Raw genomic sequence first — 22,558 nt, forward strand, 5'->3', positions numbered from 1 at the left:
GACAAGGATAGGCGAGGGGAAATGAGGGAACGGGGCATCGATACGCTAGCAAACGGTATGACTCGACCAGGAGAACATACACACGCCTTCCCTCCGGCGATAAATTCGTGTCATCTCGCTCGCGAGAGTTCGCGAGGAAGGCGTTACACTGTATATTTAAAGTCACTAATGACGTGGCATGGCACTCCGTTCTATACGCTACGCTGACGTACACGCGACAGAACGCGTATGTAACTCGCACCGGATTCCCTAGGCTCCACGCGTATGGTCAGAGTTGGCCAAAACTCTTGTAATCGAGCTTTTACTCGGCTCTGATCCAAGTAAAAATTCGAATTCGAATTATATCTCTGGATTTATCTATGGAAACTTACTGATTAACGAGGTATTTCAATTTATCCAAGAGGTAATAATAAGCAAGTGGCATGCACGAGTAAGCTCGTACGAATATTCTATGTTGTTGCTAATTTCTAACCTATGTTCGAATATCGCGCACGTACGTATAGAAAGAAAACTCACCCGCACAAATTGACTTCCTGTTCCTCGGCGGATTCGACGATTTCCTCGAGCAGAATTCGATCCTCACTACCAAACACTGACATATCTCGTTGGTCCGTAGCACTGTGAATCCCGCCGCGCGATTCCACGTCCCACAGCAGCCGTCGTCGGCGGCAGCGAAAAAGACGACGGGGCTTAACCTCGCACACTCCACCCTAAAAACAAACGCGCACCTCCTCAGGGCCTTACGACACACCAATTCTACCGGAACTCGTAATTAATATTTTATACCGCCGGTGGCACGCACCGAGATTTGTCCACGGGACAGCCACTCCGCGCGGCGCACACACAACGCCCGAACGCGTTTTGTAATGGCGATCTTTGGCGGGAAACAGCTGAGGGCCCCCACAGCGAACCGCGAATCACTCCGCCGCCGGCTTCAGGGCCGTCGCCGCCTATGGTTCCTCTGGCGCCCCTTCGCTCCGCGTCGGCACCCCTCGCTTCCAATTTTTTCCAACAAAATTTGTCCCACTCGTGACACGATCTATTTTTACCACGCATACGCGCGACACCAAGATTTTTCTTCAACGTTGGCGCACTATATATCGATCACTCGGACCGACTGCAATCGATGCACGAGCACGCGGATGGCATGAATCAACGATCTCGAATTTCCCAGTGAAACTCGTTGCTAGACGAAACACGATCGCCTGAAACTAGACATATCACATTAATCGTCCGATGAACTTGGTCGTGACGCGAAAAATCGTTTCACGTACATGCTCCGTCGAATCGATCACGTGGCGGCACATGCTAAACTTGTTCCCTCCTGGAACACTCCGATTCGAGTAGCACAGAGACGGCCAGAATTTTACTCGAATAGACTGAAATTCGTTCGCAAAATTCACTCGAACAGTTATTTCTCCTACTGAAATAATATCGACACTTTACGACTCCCACTGTACTTTTTCATCGAAGCGAACAACGCATCATAGGTTAGCTTTAACTCTTCGTTCGATATTTTTCTTCATCTAGATTCTCGTTATTCCCATCTCTGATCGACACTCGCGAACTTTGGCAACGATAGACCACGAATGAATGTATTGGTTAATCCTCTGTGTCGAGAAGAGGTACGGTATCGTCACCGAGCACACAGACACTACGTGCGCGAAGATTCACAACTCGACAACTATTTGCACTCGCGGAAAGTTCAGTGGACACGGTTGGGGTGAACGGTACGGCGTGCTCTGCCCTGGTCGACGACTCTCTTTGGACCAATCCCGCAATAGCTCATCTTCGGTTTCACGCAGAGTTTCCACGGTTTCCTGCAGGTAGTTGAACGCTGGTCGTCCACTCGGTTCGTGGCAGATAACTGGGTACACCTAGCCGTATCCTCGGCGAGCTATTGTTAGAAATATTTAACGCGTTACGAAGGAACTACTTTCGCGTCGCGTAGGTTTACGCTAGAGGAATGGCGCGGCCGCGCGGGAAACATCTGCCAGCTGGCAAAAGCCCCGCCCATAGAATACGCCAGTCTCCCCCACTTCCCCCACCTGCGCCGAGCTAAACCCAACGTACACAACGTTGGAACCATTTGTATGTCCACGACCACGCTCTTCACATGCACAATCTTCTATATCCTGGTCCTTCGTGGAGCTCGCCGTGCAACGTTATACGATACGATAGTTGACAATAAAAATTCGTTGCTTCCCCGCACGGTATGATGCATCCTAAGTGGACCTGTCGCGCGTATTCCTATACAGATGCTCCGCGAAGATGAATAATGGAAAGATGCGCGTATCTACAACTAAATAAAGAAGTACGAGTAGTTTATCTCGAAATATACTAAATCGTTCGTCGGTTTCACTCGAGTAGTACTTGGTTTTTTTTTTTCAATAGTTGACTATGTAAAGCGTATAAAAGCATGCGATTCTAAACGATCTTAATGTATTATTTTCGTTCAGAAATCGCGTAGTCGTTCAAACACTCAAAGCTTCGTGAACAAATACATGAAATTTTTAAATAATCGTGGAAAATAACAAAATTTTTCTATCTTTTTTTGTTGGTTAACACAGATTTTAAGTTGAACTTTTCGATCGAACAGTCTTCGAATAATTATTTTCATGTTCGAATAGTTTCGAAAATCTTACAGCAGATGCCATCTAACGGCCAATCGTTGAACTTGTTAAGAGTAGCGGAACGGCAACCGAAATACAAACACTCAAACAATTTAATATAAACAATGTACTTCCATCATTATTTTCAAATTTGTTTACAATATATATATGTGAAAAACATTTATTTTCAACCATTCTCTCTTTACTTTTATAAAAGAAATATACGAAGGACGAACTTACAAATAAAAAGAGAGGAAATAGAGATGATCTCTTCTACTAAACTTAGCGTTATCGATAAATACTGTTGTCGATTATCTATGACGCGATGTTTTGTTTATTTCGATAAAATGACAGGCTAAAAATAATATTTGGAGACTGTATTCATAGTTATTGTTCGTAATGTTTGTATACGTTAATAATATATTACATCGTAAATGAAAAAATGAGGGTTCTATAGCTCTCGCGTAGAAGGCATAGCTATGAATACACCTTAAATGCAGTTAAATAAATCGAAATAACATTAATTTTTTGTTTCTTATTCATTAATCCGGAAAATGATTTTTAAAATTAAACGATCGATTCGATTACAAAATACATATCTCATTTTTCTACTTTGGAGTTTTAAATGTGAAATTTAATGTGATTAAAAAACGATAAGTGTGTAAGTGTATGAATGTGAAAAATTTGTGTTCATACCTTCGTGTAAAAGAGCTACGTAATCGGTATTATTTGTCTGATTATAGTATTTCTTTTTTAACGAATTGCATACGTGGAATTGTTCCAATTCAAATTGAAGTTATTCAGTAAATTATGTGAAATTTAACGTAAATATAAATATAGTTCAGCTTTTGTCATAGTTATGCGTGTGCACATGTTATATAATCGTTATGAAACAGAGGATTTTCAATAGAAAAAATTGTTTTAAATAAGCATAGTTTAACATTACGTATTGTTCCGTAGTAAAAGGATTTTAACTTTTATACTGAATTTCGTACTATGTTGAATTGAACGTTATTTTGTTTTAAATCTAAAACTCGTTCAAATAACTTGTTATAATCTACGTTTTCAATGTTGTCATTGACACAAACGCAAACTTTTCAAGTTTATAACTGTAATACTCTTTTATAATGCCTCCCAATTTATACACACTAATGGATTGAAAACGTTACTACCTTTTCTTTGATCAGCAGGCATAGATATACAATATTCTCCGAATTAATAAATTTCTTACACTGTTAATACAATACCGCACGTTAAAATAACAAAAGAATACATATTACCAAAATGCAATTAACATTCTGGTATGATTGATGAAATAAAAGTATAGTTGACTAATGAAAACTTTCGTGTTTAACTTTTTATCAACTAAGTGCTAGAAAAGGTTAGGTATCGAATTAAATCGTACCTACTGAGATTCCAAAATGTTGAATAAATAAAACGAGTAATCGTGTTACTCTATCATACTAAAAATAGTATTTAATGAGTCTAAGACAAAGATGAGTCTCGACTTGTTTGATTTACTGTAATGATTATAAAGCTAGACATGGATACAATTTCTGAGATACAAATGCATCAACCACTTGCTAACAGTTACCTTTCTTGTACAGTGTGGTTATGTTCACTTCATTCTTTCAAAAAAATTAGCTAAACCTAATATTGTGCTAAATGCTATATTTACAAGGTTAAAAGTTGACCGTTTCGTTCTCTTTAATTATGTACAAATGTGTACTTGTTGATTATGATAGAGAGTAAATTAACAAATTTATTAAAATACGTAAAACTATTTTATTAACGCGAATTGTATCATTAAGGCAAATGTGATTAGAGCTGTGATGAATTGATGCCCAAGGATTAGTTTGTACTTTATTATTCATTTTACTATATTTTTACTTTCTATTTTAATACATCTTTGTTAATTTACTCCGCTAACATTTTTTCTTTAAATTACGTTTTTAATTTTTGTTTCTTAAAAAAAATTGTTTAATATACAATGAGTAATTATTTAAGTGTGGTTCATGCATCTGCAAACAATTTAGTGCAACATGAAAGCATGGATTTACAAATAATAGCTGTCTATATAAAGATCTATTAATATTCTTGATTGTTATATTTAAACATAAATAATACTGTGGAATCAATTTTGATTTGTTTCCTTTTGAATTGTTAATGTTAGAGAAAATCTGTGATTTAAAAATTAATTTGGATCTCAAAATTTTAATCTTGATCATTTTTTTTATATGTATCTATATATGTATACATATACATATAGATATGTGTATGCATTAGTATACGAACAAAGCATATAACCGACAACAAATGTGAACTATTCCAAATATAAATTTTTAATTACTTGAATTTGCATACCTTACCTGTAAATCCATGTTTATTTTTATGAAATGATGGAACTTATTCACGTTATTAACTACATACTAGCTCTGTTATAATAACTTTTTCAATCCTAATTTCAACCTTTCCTGAGCTGGATTCACTTTGATTTTCAATTGTTGAATAAGATCGTATATTTTTAAAGAAGGCCCAACTTTAAAACCTGTCAGGTCTATTATTTGGTCCTTAGTGAGTGTCAACAAAGTTTTTCCGTCTATTTTACGTTTACTAAAATTATCGCAATACGTTGCACAATCATTAACACGAAGAAATTGTGCAACATCAAACACATTCCATTCAGATGGCACTAAATCACCAGATTCCGAACTTTTTTGTACACCATCTGCTAGCCTTGGGATGTATTTATTAGTGGCTGACGTCACCTAAACAACACAAGTACATTCATATAAACGTAAAACATTAAATTATTTAAAACAATAAATAACAACTTACATTAATATACGATGTCGCAGTTCTTTCTTTCGGCGGTGGAGGGCTTTGAATTTCACTTTGAGTATCATTTAACGCTTGACCTTGACCTGTAGTAGGACTAGGTAAAGTTTGATCAGGTCCAGCTGGCTCTTCTGCTGGTTCTGGTTCCCTATTTCTTTGTTCCGGCAAACTTTCCACGTCGCGTTCTCTCTCAATTTTTATCCCTTGAGCAGGCTCTACTTCTCGTTCACGCTCACGAGCCATGCTAATACGTTCACTGTGCCGAGGTAGAATGTTTTTCGCGCAAGATACTTTGCTGCTTTTCTTCAGTTTTCTCTTAGCTTTACGTTTAAGGCCTCTTGGTGATTTTACTAAGAAATGTAATAAATGTACCGTAATATATAATTCATACCGAAAAACACATTCGGCTATACAAAAATATGTTTTTAAATATTTACCAGTAGGACTAGTGTTTTTATTGAGTACACGGGGCCCTTCTAATTTGTGATCAACCAAATCACACCACCCAACTGGATAAATATCTGGACTCTGACAATCTAACCACTGATCGTATTCATCTTCCCAGCCATCAAAGTGTACTCTCAATAACCTCCCAATCACCCTGGTAATAGTAGCAACACAAACTAATCTAGGATCCATTAAATCTGCAGCTTCAAGCCTCATTCCTTCGATAAACCCATGCTGAGGAATCTCCTACGATATAATGTATTATTTATTTCAATTCACACACCGCCGACAGTGTTAGATTATGTAAGAAATTTGTATAAGTACCCTGTTAAACAATTGCACAGGTGCAGGTATAGTATTTGTCTCCATTAAATATGTGTCCCATGTAAATGTAGTAGGATCGTATCCTTTTGGCGGCGTAAGCGGTAAACCGTGTTGAGAACAAAATCCGATTGGAAAAATACAAGGTGAACACGAATGATAGCAAAACCAATCAGCACCACTTGCATCCTCATCATAACTATCTATACGAATCATTATGTAATCCTCTTTCAAAACTTGCATAACCGTTGCCGCGCATATAGCAGAAAGATTAAGTGGATCAATGGCTTCTATCTTCATTCCTTCTCGAAATGTGTAACCAAGGTGCAAGTGATGGTTCTTTGGCACATAAAAAAGATCTTCTGTTGAATCATCTTCGCATAATTTTGATTTCGACACGCGTTCCAAATATTCGGGATATGCATCCAACGTCTGGCCTACCCTCTTGGCCCAACCAACAGGATGTATAAGAGGGGAATCTTCGTGACACCAAAAACCATTGTCTTCGGGCGGCGAGTCATAGTATCTTACATGTAAACGTTTGCCAACAATTTTTTGTATCGTTGCTACTTTTACTTGCGAGATTCTATTTTTATCTACTACTTCCAAATGAAGTCCACATCTGAAACGGGACTTCATACTATCGTTAACTTTATTATAAAAATTAGTTGGCAGTGTCCTTGCACCTGTTAATCGTCTCATTAAAAAATCCTTCCAGTCTTTGTATTTGTTAGCGATAGCTGTAACAAGTTAAATGAATATAAATGTTTCTTTAACCGCTTAACGGCCAGAGGCTGCGGAGGTACGCGGTACGAATGTGGGCATCAAGGGGTTAATTCACTAATAACATTTACTTACTGTTAGGTGGAATGAGTGGTTTACCAATAGTTGCACACCAGCCTACAGGGTGTATATCATTGGAGCACAGAGATACCCAAAAATCTTTATCGGCGTTAAGTCCGAAACCTTCGTACCTCAATAAAGCTCTATACCCGGATATGCGTAACACGGTGGCAACCCAAAAAGAATCTGGAAAAGCTTCGCATACTTCGTCGCAATCCGTATTCTCTACTTCAACTTTCATACCAACTGTTATATTATCCCATATTTCCGATATAGGTGCCTGAAGAATAAAAATTGGAAAAGATTATCGGTATGATAACCGATATATTACGAGTTAAAACGCGAATCGTATAATATTTTTAAAACTAACGTGTTTGAAGCAAGACACTGGGGCAGCACAAAATCCAGGTTCCACTAGCTGTGGAGTCCAATCATAAGAACCCGCCATTTCAGCTGTTCTCTTTCTTCTTACAGGTAGGTCCTCTGGCATCACTGGTTCGGATATAACTTTTTCTTTTTCTTTTTCTGATTCAGCAGGTTCCTTTTTTATATCCGTTTCTTCTTTCACTAAGACTTTCGATTCATTTGGAGAAGTTGGATTAACAGATGGAAGTGTTTCTACAGAATGAGATGGACTGTATGTAGAGTCTGCAGTAGGGGCGGTATGTTCCGAAGATCGCGCACACGCTCTACTACAAAATCTGCGTTCCTTTGTGTAAAATGCATGTTTCACTCCAATAGCACCACATTTTTCACAAACAGCTGTTAAAAATAAAAATGCCTTGTAAGTAAGTATAAATTTATATACCGTTTATAATTGTATTCTCAATGTATTTCGAGGTCTATATCCTACCTATACCATCCTTACGAATGGGAATAAAGTTTAAATCTGTATGTGGCTGATACGCGATTGGTGTCTTTAAAACAAGTCCAGGATGTTTTATAGGTTTTATTTTCCTATTGCGATTGTCCTGAGTAGTTTGTGTTGCTGCATTGTTTACAACTTGCTCCCTTTCTTCGTCACCCATGTAATCTTCTAATGTTAAATACTCTGTCATTTCTGGCCTTTCAGATTGTGAATCATACTCCTAAAAAGTAATAAAACCTCTTATGTAAACTTATATTAAAAATAAATAAAATTTAAGTAACATTCAACTAACTCTTATTTCTTGGGCATCAGCAGCTTCCATAGCTTCATCAGGTTCTGAACACTCGTTAGGATATTGAGGTGGTAGATACCGCACCATAGTTGTAGGTGCTATTTGATGGTTCCTAATATCTTCATATGGATTCGAACCATGAGAGAAAAATGGACTTTCCGCTTGACGAGGATCCAACATAAGTTCATGAGTAGGTTCTCCATGTACCATCATATCTCCCATCCATACCATCCCTAGTTCCGGTAATCCAGGGATGGAGGCATACACTGAATTCATACAAATATCCATTCCTATATTCACATAATGATTGAAATATTACTTTTAGACAGATTATGTATATATTCTGTAGCTTCAAACAATGAAACGTTCCAATTCAAATAATAAATTCATGTCACAGAACGGATTAATTTTATATAAATAAATTAACTGTAATAAAATTAAGACACTTGGTATTCAGAAAAGAGTACTTCTCGTACATGCACAAAATTCTATTTTACGAAATGTACATATCACGACGTACAAGACACAAACAATTTTTGAGATCGATTCTATTGTGTTCGAATGCTATTCTGTATTGTGTAAAATCTAAAAAAAACTCAATATGATTTATTTCTCAAAGCGACGCCTAAGCTTTGAAAATCAACATTTATTCAACCTTTTCCACTGGGAAACATATTTCAAGAGAAGATGCTTCTCTTTGAAGATACACCATATCCTGTGTGAAGTATTCAATTCCAGGATCATAAATTACGATGTAATTTAACGCGCGAAGATATCACATAGCGTAGGAAAACAAGTACGAACCATTAGAAGCTTGCATGTCCATGACAAAGCAGGGCCTGGAAACTATATTCAAGTGGTGTACAATTTGCTACGCCATCTGATATGTACCATTATCATTACACAAATTCGGCGGTATAAACAAAATTTCATTTCATGTTCATTAATATTTCATATGGAAATGATATATCGTAAAAATACTGTAGGGACTGTTAAACATTTTATATTTCAGAAATTGTTTACATTGTTTGGAATGTAGAAAATTAAAGGACAACATAAACCAATGCCGTTCAGGTAGTTTCAATTACTTGAAACAGCGTTAACGAATACTGAGTACGTCTTGATAGAATGTTAATGATTCTTTTCAAAATGTAATTCAAAACGACTGTTATTCGTTCGAAATAAAAATGGGAGGGATGTAATTACAAACAAATCGTCACGTGAGCGAATTTTCATTGGTTTGCTGTGACGACATGACGCTCTGGACAGGATTACAATCATAGATAAGATATAAGTTAGACAAATCTTATCAAAATTAGAGTTACACGTCTGAAGTACAAATTATTCGATCAGTTCGCCGATAGGTGGCTATCGTTTCGATACTAAGTATAGCTGTAGAGATCTTGATAAAATGTAAATTAGGAATAAGAGGAAGCAGATATGTTTGATCATGTTTCACCTCCTGTTGACTCCTGTCCCCTCCCGTTTCAAAACAAAGATTCAGCATATTATTAATCATTACGATCTTATATAAACAGACATCTAAAATGACTTGCAAGAATAACATTGAACTTTGAATTTTCCTGCAAGTATATCTTATTGTTAATATTGCAGCTCTGACTCTTGAAACAGTACTGTCTCTTGAAACTTATTGTCGATTTTTTTTATATCAACAGTTTAGTAATAGTATTGTTTTTACAGGAAACGAATAGATATATTAGTGAAGTGACTGTCACATAAATATGAGTGATTCTAAATGGCAGCCAATAGAAAAAAAGATACCCATGCCATGGGGTCATGTTGCAGCAAAATTTTATGGACCTCCAGGAGAAAACAACATCCTAGTGGTGCACGGTATTTTAGATAACGCTGGATCGTTCGATCGATTGATTGATCTTCTTCCAAGAAAATACCATTATGTAAGCATTGATTTACCAGGACATGGATTTTCATCACCATTTCCTACTGGAGTACCATTACAATTTTTTGACTATGTGTACACAATATTGCTAGTTCTTAATGCTTTAAAATGGAAAACTTGTATCTACTTAGCACATAGTTTTGGTGTTCAAATAGGAGTGAGTTTCAGTATTTTATATCCTGGAAGACTTGACAAAATCATAGCCATAGATGGTGTTATGTCCCCACCAATTAAAGACCTAGTCTCTTATACTCAGGAACTATATAATCTGGATTCTTATAGTAAAGACACAGGAAGACTCAATACTAAAGATGAAGTGATGTACGCATTGAAGTTTAAAAGATGGGAGGCACTAAACTCAGATGCTGCAGAAGCTACATTTAAACGTGCAGTCACCAAAATTGACAACTTGTATAAGTACAATCGTGATCCTAGATTAAGAAACTACCCAAAACCAATATTTACTATAGATCAACATAGAGAGTTTATGTTAAGATTCCAAACTCCAATGTTAATAATTCTAGCAGAGAGCTCTTCGCGACGTAAACCATTAGCTATTATGGCAAGGGAATTAGGAACATTAGTTCGTGATAACATTCCTTATCATGTAGTTTCTGTAGAAGGAAATCATGATGTACATAACAACTATCCTGAAAGGGTAGCACCAATCATATGTAAGTTTTTAGATAATGACACAAAAAGTAAATTATAAAATTTTATTGTTACAAAATAATTTTACTGATCAAAGTTATTGTTTATAGTATTTCTATTTTTATATACATAGTGGTATTAAAATGTGCAAAACAAATGTACATTTAAATTTGTTTATAAATAATTATATGAGTTATTGAGATATTGTTGGCATCATTTGACTTTTATACGTACTACACCTTCAGCCTGCTGAACTTTTATGCACACTTCGTTCCCTTGTAGAATAATATTTTTCAATTCATCTTCCAGTAGTATCGCAGTATGATTCATAAACGATCCATTTCTTCTTGTATCATAATTAAGATTCAATGTTAATCTGATTTTGTACCAACAAATCAAGGTATTTGGTAATGGTTTATTATCGACGGCATTTATTCTTCCGAAGTTCACTACACGTTCGGCAACTTCGCTTTCTTTCATCTCCATTACTATTACTTCGTCGGATAATGGTTCGTGTAGATATAAACTTGAATTTAAGTCAAAAATTTGGTTTATCTGTAATATGATAAATAATGTCACAGAAATTCGCAAAGTGTCTCTGCTATTACGATACTTATTAGATTACCTTAAATTCGTTAATATGTTGCGCGATTTCATAAGAATTCATATTACTAAAAGTATTTTGTACATTTTCATAATCGTCAGGTTTCTGCAAAAGAAAGATAAAAATTGCTTATTATTTCCCCTACTTTTAACTTTGTAATATACGATGTTAATTAAATTTATTTAACTGCACGCTCGTATAAGTACACCTTTTCAGAACTCGATGTGTTAAATACAAGAACGGACGTTCCTTGTAAATTTTCATCTTTAACATAAACCATATTTGGCAAATCTTCGGAATATACGAGTTGACCTATAAGGAATATTTGTTCAGGTAATAAGATGCCATTTGGTTTAAGTAAACATCTGCAAAATGTATTATAAGATTCGTAAAACTTGGTTAAAACGACTATAGGCTGAGTTCAAATTAAATATTTTTACCTAAAAAATTCGTAATTATGTTCTTGACCGTCATCTTTCATTTCCCCTTTAATATCAAAATCATGCACAAATATAGTGTCTAAGGAAACCTTAATATGGTTATACTTCGACACGATACATAGTTTATGTTTAAATCCGTTTTGTTCCGCTATTTGTTGTATGAAAAGACGTAACACTGTGTTGTCGGTTTTGTAATATAAAATTTGACTATATTTATTCTCCTTTAATAGCATTAATCCATAAATCGGAAAAGGAGAAGTATCCAAAATGCAACTTATTTCTTTGTTAACTTGTGATTTACTAACTTCTGTAAGTAACTTTATGTATTCAAAGTCATTTAGAAATGTTATAACTTCTTTTGGTACGCGATATAAAAATGTTCGATTATCGTAATCGTTAAATTCGGCATCGTTAGACGAGTAAGAACATTTTAATTTTCTTTTTAATATTTCTCCTTTAATTCTTATCGTGTCCCCTTGCATGAATAATTTTGGTAGTGCCGGGAAAATAGCAGTTTGCCAACAAGACTTTCTTTCAGAGGTATCTATAGTTATTTCTTCATCGAGATTCAATTTAAACCAAGTAACTAAACCATCTATAGTACCGTTGTGTCTACATTTTACATTTATCATATTTTTTACCCCATCTACATTAAATTGTTGCAAATCCAGTAAGTCGTTAAAATTGACAGTGAAAAGAACTCTAGGTTCCGTTATGTACGTAATTTTCACATTTTTTAAATTTTCCGTATCGTAATATTCGTCATCTAATAATACAGATATATTATCAAAATTTAGAGGACAGAATTTTTTAACTTTCTCAAAAACTACAGATGATCTATATCTTATGTATTCACACTCGACCGCCGCTACATAAAGCGTCGCGCTCATAGGTACCACTGTACCATTTCTATCCAAAATATTTTTATGAACGCTTATCATGGATGGTACCACATGTTCTCCAAATAGCCCAGCATCAAAAGTTTCCGTAACGACTAATTTCACTCTGGAAAATATACGTATTTTTTAATAAAAATCAAATATTTTCATACTTGAAATAAAATTGATTGATTGGAACACAGACCTTTCTGTAATGTCTGTAGGTATGGTAAGATCTATAGAAAACTTGGGAAGCAATATTATGCCTTTAGCATTGTTAGTTTCAAATACTTTCTCAGCAATTTTAATCATTATAGTTGAACATTCGCATGCATAAATTTTCTTAGCTCCTGCATTCTGCGCATACAAACTTAATAATCCCGTACCAGTTCCTATGTCTAATACAGTGTCGTATCCTTGAGAAATTCTCCTCCGTATGGCATTCTCGAATGCATTATTCCGTTGTTTGTCATTTAACATTGGGAAGTGCCACCTATCTACAGCCATACTAAACGCATTTTGTAAGTTTCTTTCTGCTGGCAGAAAATTGGGATTCACTCTCAGGGCTCGTTTTAAATATTCTATTGCCTTTATCGGATCATTATTCCTTTAACAACATATTTTTTATCCTCATTATATGGAATTTTAGCGGTCATGATATCTGTCATGTTAAAAAATCACTTTTAAATTAACTAGTTGTAATTTTATCTAAACGATGAATTCAAATTACCTTAAAAGATGAGCAGCAAAATTATTTAACATACGAGGATTGTTTGGATAAATGTCTAAGGAACGCGTATAACATAAAACAACATCGGAAAATCTATCTTGGCATGCAAGCTGCATTCCCCATTGACCTAAGAAACAGGTAGTTTTAAACATTTGCATAGGGAATCGGAGAATTATAAAATATCGAAAGAACAAACGTACAAAGTACGTCAACAAAAGCTTCTTCGATTTCTGGCCTTCTCGCTGGACATAACTCTGCTACGACCGTATAATACGCGTATGCCTTTCCTACGTTTCCAGTTCTGTCATGATCATAAGCCTTCTGCAATGATTTTGCAACTATTTCGTTTACTTCCTTCTGCATTCTTAACGAGACACGGGATTTCCCTTGATTCGTATTTATCACGAAACTGCATGCCCCTTGTTACTGTCTGAAATTAAAATGCTTGAAGCTATTTCGTCAACGGATCATTCGATTCAACGTACATTAACGTAACGTGAAAACGGAGTCGATCTCAGAGATGCGTCGATAGAAATTTGACACTGGACGTTTCGTTTATCAACAGTTACGAAAAACCTACGATACATTCAAGAAATAACATTTCTGAGCTATGTTTATTAATGCCTGTCGCGCTATAATCTCAATTAAACGATAATATACTCGAAGCGTCATCTAACGATGTGTTATCAGTAAGGGCACGGAGTAGTTTTTACAGAGGAGAAACTCTTGTCTCGGTATTTTTAGATAAGGGCTGGCTCTACGTAAATTAATACGATGACTCCGAGTGACGTTCTGTTTAAAGTTTATAAAAGAATTTCGTGTAGTTTTCTCGAGTAAAAATAGTTTTATATTGTTAACAGATTGTCTGGTTTGCATTGTTGTCATGGAGATAAATAATAGTCATCTAGCGGCAAATAGACTAAACTATTTCTATATCTATGGTCGGTATAGTGGTACAGAAATTGTTTCCACTTTTGACGTTAGATGGCACCAGCACACTGCTTTACAAAAGCGGGTTCTTCTTTGAAGTTGTAGGATTATAAATACCGCAAATGCTAATCATGTATTTTTTTAGAAAATTATCAATAAAGCGTGACTAGTATGGTAGGCGCAATACTATAGGATAAGTAACAAAAACAGCTGCACAACGTATGTAGATAGTTGTTACAGAATAGCTAGATTATTACAACGACTATATTTTATGAGAAACATAAACTGCAGAGAAAGTATCGAGTATAAGACTGTTTAATAGTATAAATGTATTATCAAGAGCTGCTTCCTACGAGTAATAAGAACAATTGTCAGTATTTCGTGAACTGTACAAGATTCAGCTACCATCTTTGGATCCATCGCGTTCGATCCTCCGAAGCCAAGTCTGCTTCGTTTGAGAGTGGTCGAACCGGTTGTTCCTGGGTATGCCTTCGGCTTAGGACTGCCCATCACGGAAATTCCCGTGCCTTTGCACTGGTACGCTTACAAAAAGGATCAAAAGATGCTTTCAACGTCTGCGTTCTCATAGGCGGAGCGAAATGGCGGAGCCTCCAATAACCGTAGCTCTCTCGTGGCTTAAAAACGATCCACCGATATCGTGGTTCGTTCCCTCCGTTTACGATCAGATTCGAAGCATAAAACGTCGATATAAATCAGAGGGGACAGTCTTATTGCGAGGTTTAGATCGAATCGAGCTTGGGAGACGTTGCATCGCCTGGGACGATCGCATTTCTTGTCTCCGATGGCCAAGGTTGTTAACCCTTTGCTGAATGAATTTTCTTTTAACCGCGAGGGAAATTTATTGTACAGAGACCCGGGGAAAAATCTGACAGAAACGTTTCCTTGTTTGCATAGACGTGTCTTTCAACAATCATGACCTGCGTCTCGCTATAACGACGCGTTTTATGATGGAAGAGTTGGAAACAAGAACAACGCCATTTTAATTCCTACATAAGAAATATTTATTTAAGAAATATTTATCAGCCGTTTGGTATCGCTGAAAAAGTAGATATTCTCTGTTTTATTGAATTGTATCAAATGGAAGAATTTCGATGAAATCAAGAAGCTTAGCATTAATTAAAGGCAGATGTGTCTGGAATGTTTCTGGAGGGTTACTTCTACAGCGTCCACGAATATTAATTGCTCTGCAAGACCAGCTATTTCACTTAAAAAGAAAAAAAAATAAATCCTAATCCTCCTGTTTTGGCCAATTATCCCTAATATTTTGCTTTCGATCAGTCAGTTCCAGCGTCACGAGCGAACCCGAAGATAATCAACGAGGGGTACACAATGCACCCACGCGAAGGATTATCGGCGAGTCGTTGGTCTCTTTGTTCAGGAAATAAAATGTACTTAGATGCTTCGTTTTCGGCTTAATACCTTTAGGAGAGCGAGCACGGTAAAAACGGTCGAGTGACGTCGACCTGGAACCAAGAGGAACGGCACAAAACGTTTCTTTTTCGGGCACAATCGGGTCGTAAAATTTTCAAGCCCTACCTGCAAACTGTGCACGAAGAACCGATAGCGCGTCGGGGCCCGACGGTTGCGAATAACCATGCAATAAAATTAATATTGTTTAAATGCGGTTTGAAAGCGTCCCCGCGCACAACGCGCCCGTAAACGCGCGAAACGTGGCGGGCTAAGCTGGCCCCGAATAAGCGGGCCTAATCTTTTACCCCTAGCTTTCACAAATTTCTTTCGGGCCTTTTACACAACTTTTTTTCCGTTTCCACCTTGCTGCGACTAGCTGGACTTTGCAAGATTCGAATGAAAATGCTGAAAGAATTTTACATTATTTTCATCTCGTGCGCAAAGTGATCCAATAGGTATACTCAATATTCCCTTCTGGTCTTTAACGTGATAATTAGACTGCGGAAATATTGATGCAAAAGAAAATCTGTGCAAACGTATCTACAAAAATTGAACCTACATAGGAATTTATTTTACTTTGCAAATATTGTAATATAAACTTGACTTTCGATATTTTTTTTTTATATTATTGCACACTGTGTGCATTTTGTAGTTTCTTCCACATTCAAATTTCTTATAAATGCATACAAATCCGCAGCTACGTCATTAAATACAATTGCTTTTAGTTGCTTTAAGTCCTATCGAAGAGACTGGACGTTGCGTAACGAATCATCTTCGCGCATACCTGACTTCGTAATTACTTCCATAAATCCCCTCAGATCGATGATCGAGGCTGTTATCAGCCAAGACGGATTGTCATTCGGCTTACACTTGGACCTGGACAAACATGTCACAACAACGGCTCATCAGGTTTGATGCGTTTATGGTTCGATTGTTTTACTTTCAGTCTTCGAACGCGACAGACCCTTGTAATTGTATTGTCCACAATAGGTCTTTAGTCGGGATTCGAATGTCTGCCAATCTCTAGGGAAACAGAAGTAATGGATTTTATTTTGATTACAGCTCGGAGCAATTTGCTAAGTCGTCAAATATTATAAAGGAAGTAATATATCAAAAGTTTAACCTTGTCGCAATATTAATTACGAAGCTGTCAAAATATTCCAACAGGTTCCTCGAGTTACTATTGCTAATTATTCCTCTGTTTACCGTGCATGTTGAGGTCTTATAATTTCTTCAAGAATAAATCTACACAAAATTAGATAAAACGATACCAATCTGTTCTTTCGTGTTCTCGATTTGAAATTTGTTAAAGGGAACTTCAACTTTGGAATATTAACGATAAAGACGTTAATGGGGTCTCTCTCGTGCTTTGTCGAATCGCACGTCCGCCAGATTTAGTGCTAATGTTCTTTGATGAACTGTCGCGGAAAATGTGTCGCAACGCTGGCCTGGGCAGGTTATTTCATGGTCTCCATGAAGACGAAGAGCTTTTAGGTACTAATTTTATGTAAAGTTACGAGACGTTGCAGTGCCCTGATGTGCTATCATGCTTCCCGCAGGTACCATAATCACGAGGTTGCGATTCACAGCCGCCGAGCTGCAGTATAACTAAATGTTATGCTAGAAATTCCGAGCAACCGTTTCTTTCCTACAAACGCTATCCTGTTTTCAAACGGAAAATGAAAAAAACTAGTATATTCCAATGTAGTACAAAAAATTAATTAAAAATAATAAGAATCAATCATTAGTTACCATCCACTTTCGTGTCAATAACAATATACCATAGAATTTACCATTGCCCCAAACAGTTCATAAAGCCTTCGATCGGTCACCAAATCGATTAATTAACTTCCCCACCATTTTCCATTCATCCCTGGAAAGAGGTTTCGCCTAATAGAAACAATATAATTCAATGGCTGAGACGCCATAATCCTCGAATCTCAGCTCCTATATCTTCCAAATAGATTTACAGCAAAATAATATATAAAGTATTTTACAATTCGACTTCGCTTCGAACGCTACAGATGGAAGGCCTGTCTAAATAAAGTTCATCGCGACTGAGCGCGTGCGAGAGCGCCTTCGTCAGCTTCGTGTTTATGGTGTCATAAAAAAATAAAAATAGAAAACATTTTTACGGTGCCGATCATTAAAGTCGAGTCGAGCGAAGAAACGAAGATGTTCGTCGATTAATGTCTCGCGGGTTCACGCAACTATGATTGCCGTGGGTGCGAAACGAACAAAAGAAGCAGAAAAGAAATACGACTAAAAGGAAAGAAGATTTCGGTCTCTTTTATTCCCCTTTCACCGACATAGACATTAAAGTTGCCAGGGACGTGACGAACATACGTAAGTATGCAAATATCACCGTTTAATTGCATTCGCGACGAATACGCCTAAACCAAGGTAAAGCAATCATCGATCGCTTTTGATACTGTTCATCGATGATAGAACGCTTCTTTTCTTCCATTACTTTTTTTCTGTTATCCTCGAGGTGAATCTTTGATTTCATCAAAGTTCGTAAATGGGAACTTCATTGCGACAAACTGCACGATAAATCAACTGTTTATTGTCCGCGAATATTATGTGTCGTGTTTATTGTGGTCAATAAATTCTAAGTTTCTGCTGGTTTTGACTCTAACATCTTTGTACGATTATCAAGTGATCCATTAATTAATTTATGTATGACGTACAAACGAATTGCAAGATCTTGCAAACCTCTTAATGTAAAATACATTATACGATTATGAAATAAACGAAATCTTCTTTGCCAAGCAGAAACAGGAATCTCGTTAAACTAATTTCCATGGTTGCCTGCTCTCGAGACTTTTCGTCACACCATCAGCTTACCTGTGCTGCTTCGCCATCACCATAAAATGGGCCACATATTGCACGGCATTGTTCCACTACGGTTCACGAATTTTTTTTAGATTAACGACGCACCCCAATACAAAATCATTTATGCCTTTCACATTTTCTTTCTTAATATCGTTATGGTTTTCGAAGCTATTATAAATCTTTCTCGCGATTCTTGATCTACTTCTAAAGATCAGTGAAAATACTGGGCCAATTTTATTTATTATTCCATGGTCACGGTTTGTACTACAGGCTTTTCTGATGCTCCAATTGTTACGTACTTTAATACTAATCGAAGGTTCCAGACATTTTATCAAAATTTTATATTTATCTCTGATAAAATGGAGTTTTCCGATCGAAGCACAGTTAAATGCGAAACAACCGAGTGGTGTGAGTGCACAGTATCCATAACAGAACAGTGAAACAGTAAATTGCTTCCATCGTTTAGGTGCCTCGACACACATTCGAAGTACGTCGAGTGCTGGAAAGGAAACCAAGTGTCCAGGACCCACGACGGCGTAGAAAAAAAAATTCTTAAAAGTTGGAACGGGACTAAGGATTAAGTTAGAGAGTTTTCTGTTCTTCCGACGTAACGGGCTTAGTATTTATATCGTTGTTACCCGGGGGCCATTATGGTCGTACCCTCAAACAACTCCGACCCCCCGAGAACCCAAAATTTAAAAGGCACAAAAACATCGATCGAAATCCAGGCAAACCTATGCGACCCATCAACCCAGACGTTCTGACTAAACCTGCCTTTCGAGTTGCTACAAACAAAAAGAATTTTCCCTTAATCATCCCAATGTTTCGTAGCTCGCATTTGCTCGCAGAGAAAGAGAATATACTTTATATTCAAAGTATATTATTTCATGTAAATGGAAAGAATGATAAATTCAATCTCGCAGTTGCGACGTCGAAGGAAAAAAGGAAACAGTCGACAGGAGACAAAAGAATAGCGAAACGCGGAAGTGGCGTCGAAATGATCGGAAAACACGAGGACGGGGGATTTTGGTGTACCAGGATATCGAACGACAACGAACAACCATGATGGTTATCGAGGGTGTCGGAAGAGGTGCCGAGTCAGTCCCTTCGCAGGTCTTTATGAATGTTCTATTACGGGCAATTTTATTACAGTTAGGTAGGATATTTTTAAAGAGGTAACTACAATGTAGAGCAATCATCGGGTCTCGGGCTCCTCGACGAACAATAGAGACAAAAGGTGAACTGGCGGAATTGTCCTAAATAACTGCCCCGTTTCCCCGACCGTCCCGTTTTTAATTAAAACGGTAACGTTTTAGGGCAACCCCCGGGTACCTCTCCCTGCGAGCCGTTGTTAAAGTCATTGAAATTCGGTTCTTCCATTTTTACGAAAGATTCCTCCTACTTCCCCCATTGAAAACCATGGAATTGCCTTATTGCGACTGTTGTAAAGACCGAGGAAAATGGTAAATAGGCTGTAGAATTATTTTGTCAAAGGTAAGAACGAAATTAAAATCAGATTGCTTCCGAGTAGCTCGTGAAATCATTTATAGTCCCACTATGTGCAGCATGAATAACTTTTAGTACTTGGTATTTAATATCTACTAGCGTTGATAATACTCCTGACACTTATCATTCAAAAATATCTACCCTACTCCATTCGAGACAATTGGAAACTATGCAATCCTCGTTCGTTCAAATTCAGAGATTGCAATAAGATTTATTTTTATCAACACCTCAGCACTTTAGAATTAACTCAGTTCGTTGGCGAAAAGGCCCGTCGTATATGGCTGATCAGCGCCATCATCCTCGAAGAAGAGACGAGGGTTGTCCCCGACTATTGAGCCATCTTCTTCTCAACGATCTGTCATTGTCGTGACACCGCAGCGTTTTCGCATCTTGAAAGTCGTAAACCAACCGAGTAATTACGGCGTTTACCGCAGCCACTGTGGACCCAAGTACCGAGGGACTTGGAGAAACTCCAGGGTTCCTTGCAAGAAGCGTCGCGATGACACCCTTGACAAACTGCGCAATTCATCAGCCATCGACGCCTATGACGTCTTCTATGTTCAGAGATCACGAACGATGATAGTCGAGAATTCAATTTTTATGGGAAAATTATATTTATTTCTTAAGCTGCTATCATATAGTCAAGCTATACTTTTTATTTTCCGATTTTCCGGAGCTTTCCAGTTAATCGCAACAAATGAGAACCAGTGAAACGGTCAACAGAGGAAAGGTCTACCGACTTTCGTACCGTGAACCAGATTTTATGAAGGAAAATAAAAATGGGGGGGGGGAGATACCACCCCTTCGTGCGTATTTTGGGGCACGGCTCCGTAGAAAGGAAATGGGGCGACGGAAGGGTCGATAAAGAGGCCAAGACTGGAAAGTCCGCGAGAGGGAAGGAAACGAGGGAAAGCATGTAACCCTAACCGTAGGCGGAGCGTTTCCAAGTGGCGAAAGAAAGGGACCACGAGTGCTGGCTGTATATCGAGTCAATATTGTGACATTCGTCGCCGTCGGTGGGCCCCGAGGCAGCTGCCATTATGCTGCGAGATTACCTGCGGCTTCTACCCATATAATCGACCTTGCGAGGAACGGTGTCACCGTCGGCGTGATTTGCTAGAAAACTTATTGACACTCGACGAATCACGCCTTTCATCTGATACTGCGATTATTCCTCGCGTTTAAGGAGCGCCTCATCCTTTCGAGATTTACGAACATTTCGTCGTCCACGATCGCTACGGATTATTCATTTTTACGAACGAGAAATCCCACAGGCTTTGTTCAGCAGACATACTAAAGCATCTTGGGGTTCGTCCGTTCGAGAAATGACGTCATTCGATTAACGATTGATAATCGGCGATGTTATCGATAACACGAGCACATACGGAACGTTTACTGAAGTAGCGTCAGGAAATTTATGAGATCTATTCCGCACCTGATAGGAAAATTGTACAAACTTCTATCGGAGACTTAGTCAATTTAAATTTCAACTCGCATGTTTACGTAGAAAAGTACGCGTTGTATCAGATAAGAAATTTCAAGGTAGGTCGCGGTAGATCAATTGCACGGGCTCCTCGATCACATGATTTCAATTCTGTGGAATATTTGTTGCATCGAATCGTTTTGAATGCATATTACAAAGTTATTGAATTACGGTGGAGAATTACGAATACGTGTTCGATATGTATGCAACGCGAATATTTTTAAACGCGCAAAACGATCGTTGATGGGACGTGTGGATGACTGAGTGCTTAGCAACGGAGGCCATTTTGATTACTTGTGCAATTATGATAAGCTACGCTCGCGCTGAAACTTTGATCGCGAATAAGGAATTTGTGCATCCACGATTCACTCAAATTATAAACGATAGATTATAGGAGGTTTAAATAAAAAAAAAAAACAGATTATAAGATTTGCTCGTAAACTTTTTCACCCAAAGTTTTAGTCTCAAAATTTGAACGAATTTAGCAGATAAAGATTCACTTAATTCACTATTCACTTTGATCGAACTTAACATTGAACTTCCTCCTTTGCTTTGATTCCAAATGTTCAATTATACATAGCTGTATACAAAGTAACACAAAAGGTAAACACGCTCGTACGCGTCAGTTGGATTTATATCGGACGCTTCTGACAATTTTAATTACAACCTCGAAAAACGTACACACGTTATAAAACACTCGAAAGAAATGCTGATAAGGAAGGGATATCTCGATTATTGCTTAGCACTAAAATAGTTCGGTGTGTTATTCGTGATTAGATGCAATCACTGCGGGCAAATGTTTAATTCTCATTTCCACTTAAGTATGTAAACGCAATAAACGATGACGATCGATCTTAATCATACCGGAGGAAGCCTCGAGTTTTTGGCGTTAAATCATTTCCACGACGAGGGTGATTTATGAACTGTT

General features: G+C 37.4%; 4 protein-coding genes across 16 annotated transcripts in view; 1 reads left to right on the top strand and 3 right to left on the bottom strand.

Moving 5' to 3' along the window:
* Positions 1–2,110, bottom strand: part of LOC128890332 (helix-loop-helix protein 11-like) — a 96,061-nt gene extending 93,951 nt beyond the window's left edge. The window contains exons 1-3 of one of the 7 annotated variants that reach the window (XM_054148727.1): positions 1,275–2,110; positions 803–1,211; positions 517–710 (exon numbers count right to left, since the gene is read on the bottom strand). In XM_054148727.1, coding sequence (XP_054004702.1) covers positions 517–599 — 83 coding nt within the window. In that variant the 5' untranslated portion in view covers positions 600–710; positions 803–1,211; positions 1,275–2,110. Of the gene's footprint in view, positions 1–516 lie in introns of all 7 variants that reach the window. The other 6 variants (XM_054148728.1, XM_054148730.1, XM_054148725.1 and 3 more) reach the window with 6 other exon arrangements.
* A 1,972-nt stretch (positions 2,111–4,082) lies between these two features.
* Positions 4,083–9,080, bottom strand: LOC128889979 (polycomb protein Sfmbt-like). 4 transcript variants are annotated; one of them, XM_054148083.1, is made up of 9 exons: positions 9,026–9,080; positions 8,222–8,487; positions 7,915–8,149; positions 7,432–7,823; positions 7,077–7,341; positions 6,222–6,958; positions 5,888–6,143; positions 5,451–5,800; positions 4,083–5,380 (listed from the first exon to the last, which is right to left on the bottom strand). In XM_054148083.1, exons 1-9 carry the CDS (start codon positions 9,045–9,047, stop codon positions 5,051–5,053), a joined length of 2,853 nt encoding a protein of 950 aa, XP_054004058.1. In that variant the 5' UTR covers positions 9,048–9,080; the 3' UTR covers positions 4,083–5,050. The 4 variants fall into 4 exon arrangements, with proteins under 4 accessions (XP_054004058.1, XP_054004055.1, XP_054004059.1 ...); XM_054148080.1 differs by having other exon boundaries at positions 8,222–8,511; positions 9,026–9,067; XM_054148084.1 differs by lacking the exon at positions 9,026–9,080 and adding an exon at positions 8,877–9,019.
* A 581-nt stretch (positions 9,081–9,661) lies between these two features.
* Positions 9,662–11,768, top strand: LOC128890233 (serine hydrolase-like protein 2). Of its 3 annotated transcripts, XM_054148551.1 has the most exons (3): positions 9,662–9,822; positions 9,923–10,816; positions 11,614–11,768. In XM_054148551.1, coding segments are annotated over exons 2-3 (855 nt in total). In that variant the 5' UTR covers positions 9,662–9,822; positions 9,923–9,963; the 3' UTR covers positions 11,616–11,768. The 3 variants fall into 3 exon arrangements, with proteins under 3 accessions (XP_054004526.1, XP_054004524.1, XP_054004525.1); XM_054148549.1 differs by lacking the exon at positions 11,614–11,768 and having other exon boundaries at positions 9,923–10,995; XM_054148550.1 differs by lacking the exon at positions 11,614–11,768 and having other exon boundaries at positions 9,663–9,852; positions 9,923–10,995.
* LOC128890224 (protein arginine N-methyltransferase 9-like) lies at positions 10,845–14,141 on the bottom strand. Of its 2 annotated transcripts, none has more exons than XM_054148531.1 (8): positions 13,931–14,141; positions 13,646–13,875; positions 13,446–13,572; positions 12,921–13,322; positions 11,838–12,842; positions 11,606–11,762; positions 11,419–11,502; positions 10,845–11,348 (listed from the first exon to the last, which is right to left on the bottom strand). In XM_054148531.1, the coding sequence occupies exons 2-8, from the start codon at positions 13,806–13,808 to the stop codon at positions 11,007–11,009; spliced, it is 2,280 nt and encodes a 759-aa protein (XP_054004506.1). In that variant the 5' UTR covers positions 13,809–13,875; positions 13,931–14,141; the 3' UTR covers positions 10,845–11,006. The 2 variants fall into 2 exon arrangements, with proteins under 2 accessions (XP_054004506.1, XP_054004505.1); XM_054148530.1 differs by having other exon boundaries at positions 11,585–11,762.
* Positions 14,142–22,558: the final 8,417 nt, after the last annotated feature.

The sequence above is a fragment of the Hylaeus anthracinus genome, unplaced genomic scaffold (genome assembly GCF_026225885.1).
Source record: "Hylaeus anthracinus isolate JK02 unplaced genomic scaffold, UHH_iyHylAnth1.0_haploid 12000, whole genome shotgun sequence".
In the NCBI taxonomy this organism is placed as follows: domain Eukaryota; kingdom Metazoa; phylum Arthropoda; class Insecta; order Hymenoptera; family Colletidae; genus Hylaeus; species Hylaeus anthracinus.

Bases quoted from the DNA above. Each gene is read 5' to 3' on its own strand.
- LOC128890224 (XM_054148530.1), bottom strand. From the start codon at position 13,808: ATGCAGAAGGAAGTAAACGAAATAGTTGCAAAATCATTGCAGAAGGCT. The intron at 13,573-13,645 runs GTACGTTTGTTC...CCTGTTTCTTAG, and splicing joins AGCTTTTGTTGACGTACTTT to GTCAATGGGGAATGCAGCTT. The intron at 11,349-11,418 runs GTAATCTAATAA...ATCATATTACAG, and splicing joins AACATATTAACGAATTTAAG to ATAAACCAAATTTTTGACTT.
- LOC128890233 (XM_054148549.1), top strand. From the start codon at position 9,964: ATGAGTGATTCTAAATGGCAGCCAATAGAAAAAAAGATACCCATGCCA.
- LOC128889979 (XM_054148080.1), bottom strand. From the start codon at position 9,047: ATGGACATGCAAGCTTCTAATG. The intron at 7,342-7,431 runs GTTAGTTTTAAA...TTTATTCTTCAG, and splicing joins CAGTGTCTTGCTTCAAACAC to GCACCTATATCGGAAATATG. The intron at 5,381-5,450 runs GTAAGTTGTTAT...TGTGTTGTTTAG, and splicing joins CTGCGACATCGTATATTAAT to GTGACGTCAGCCACTAATAA.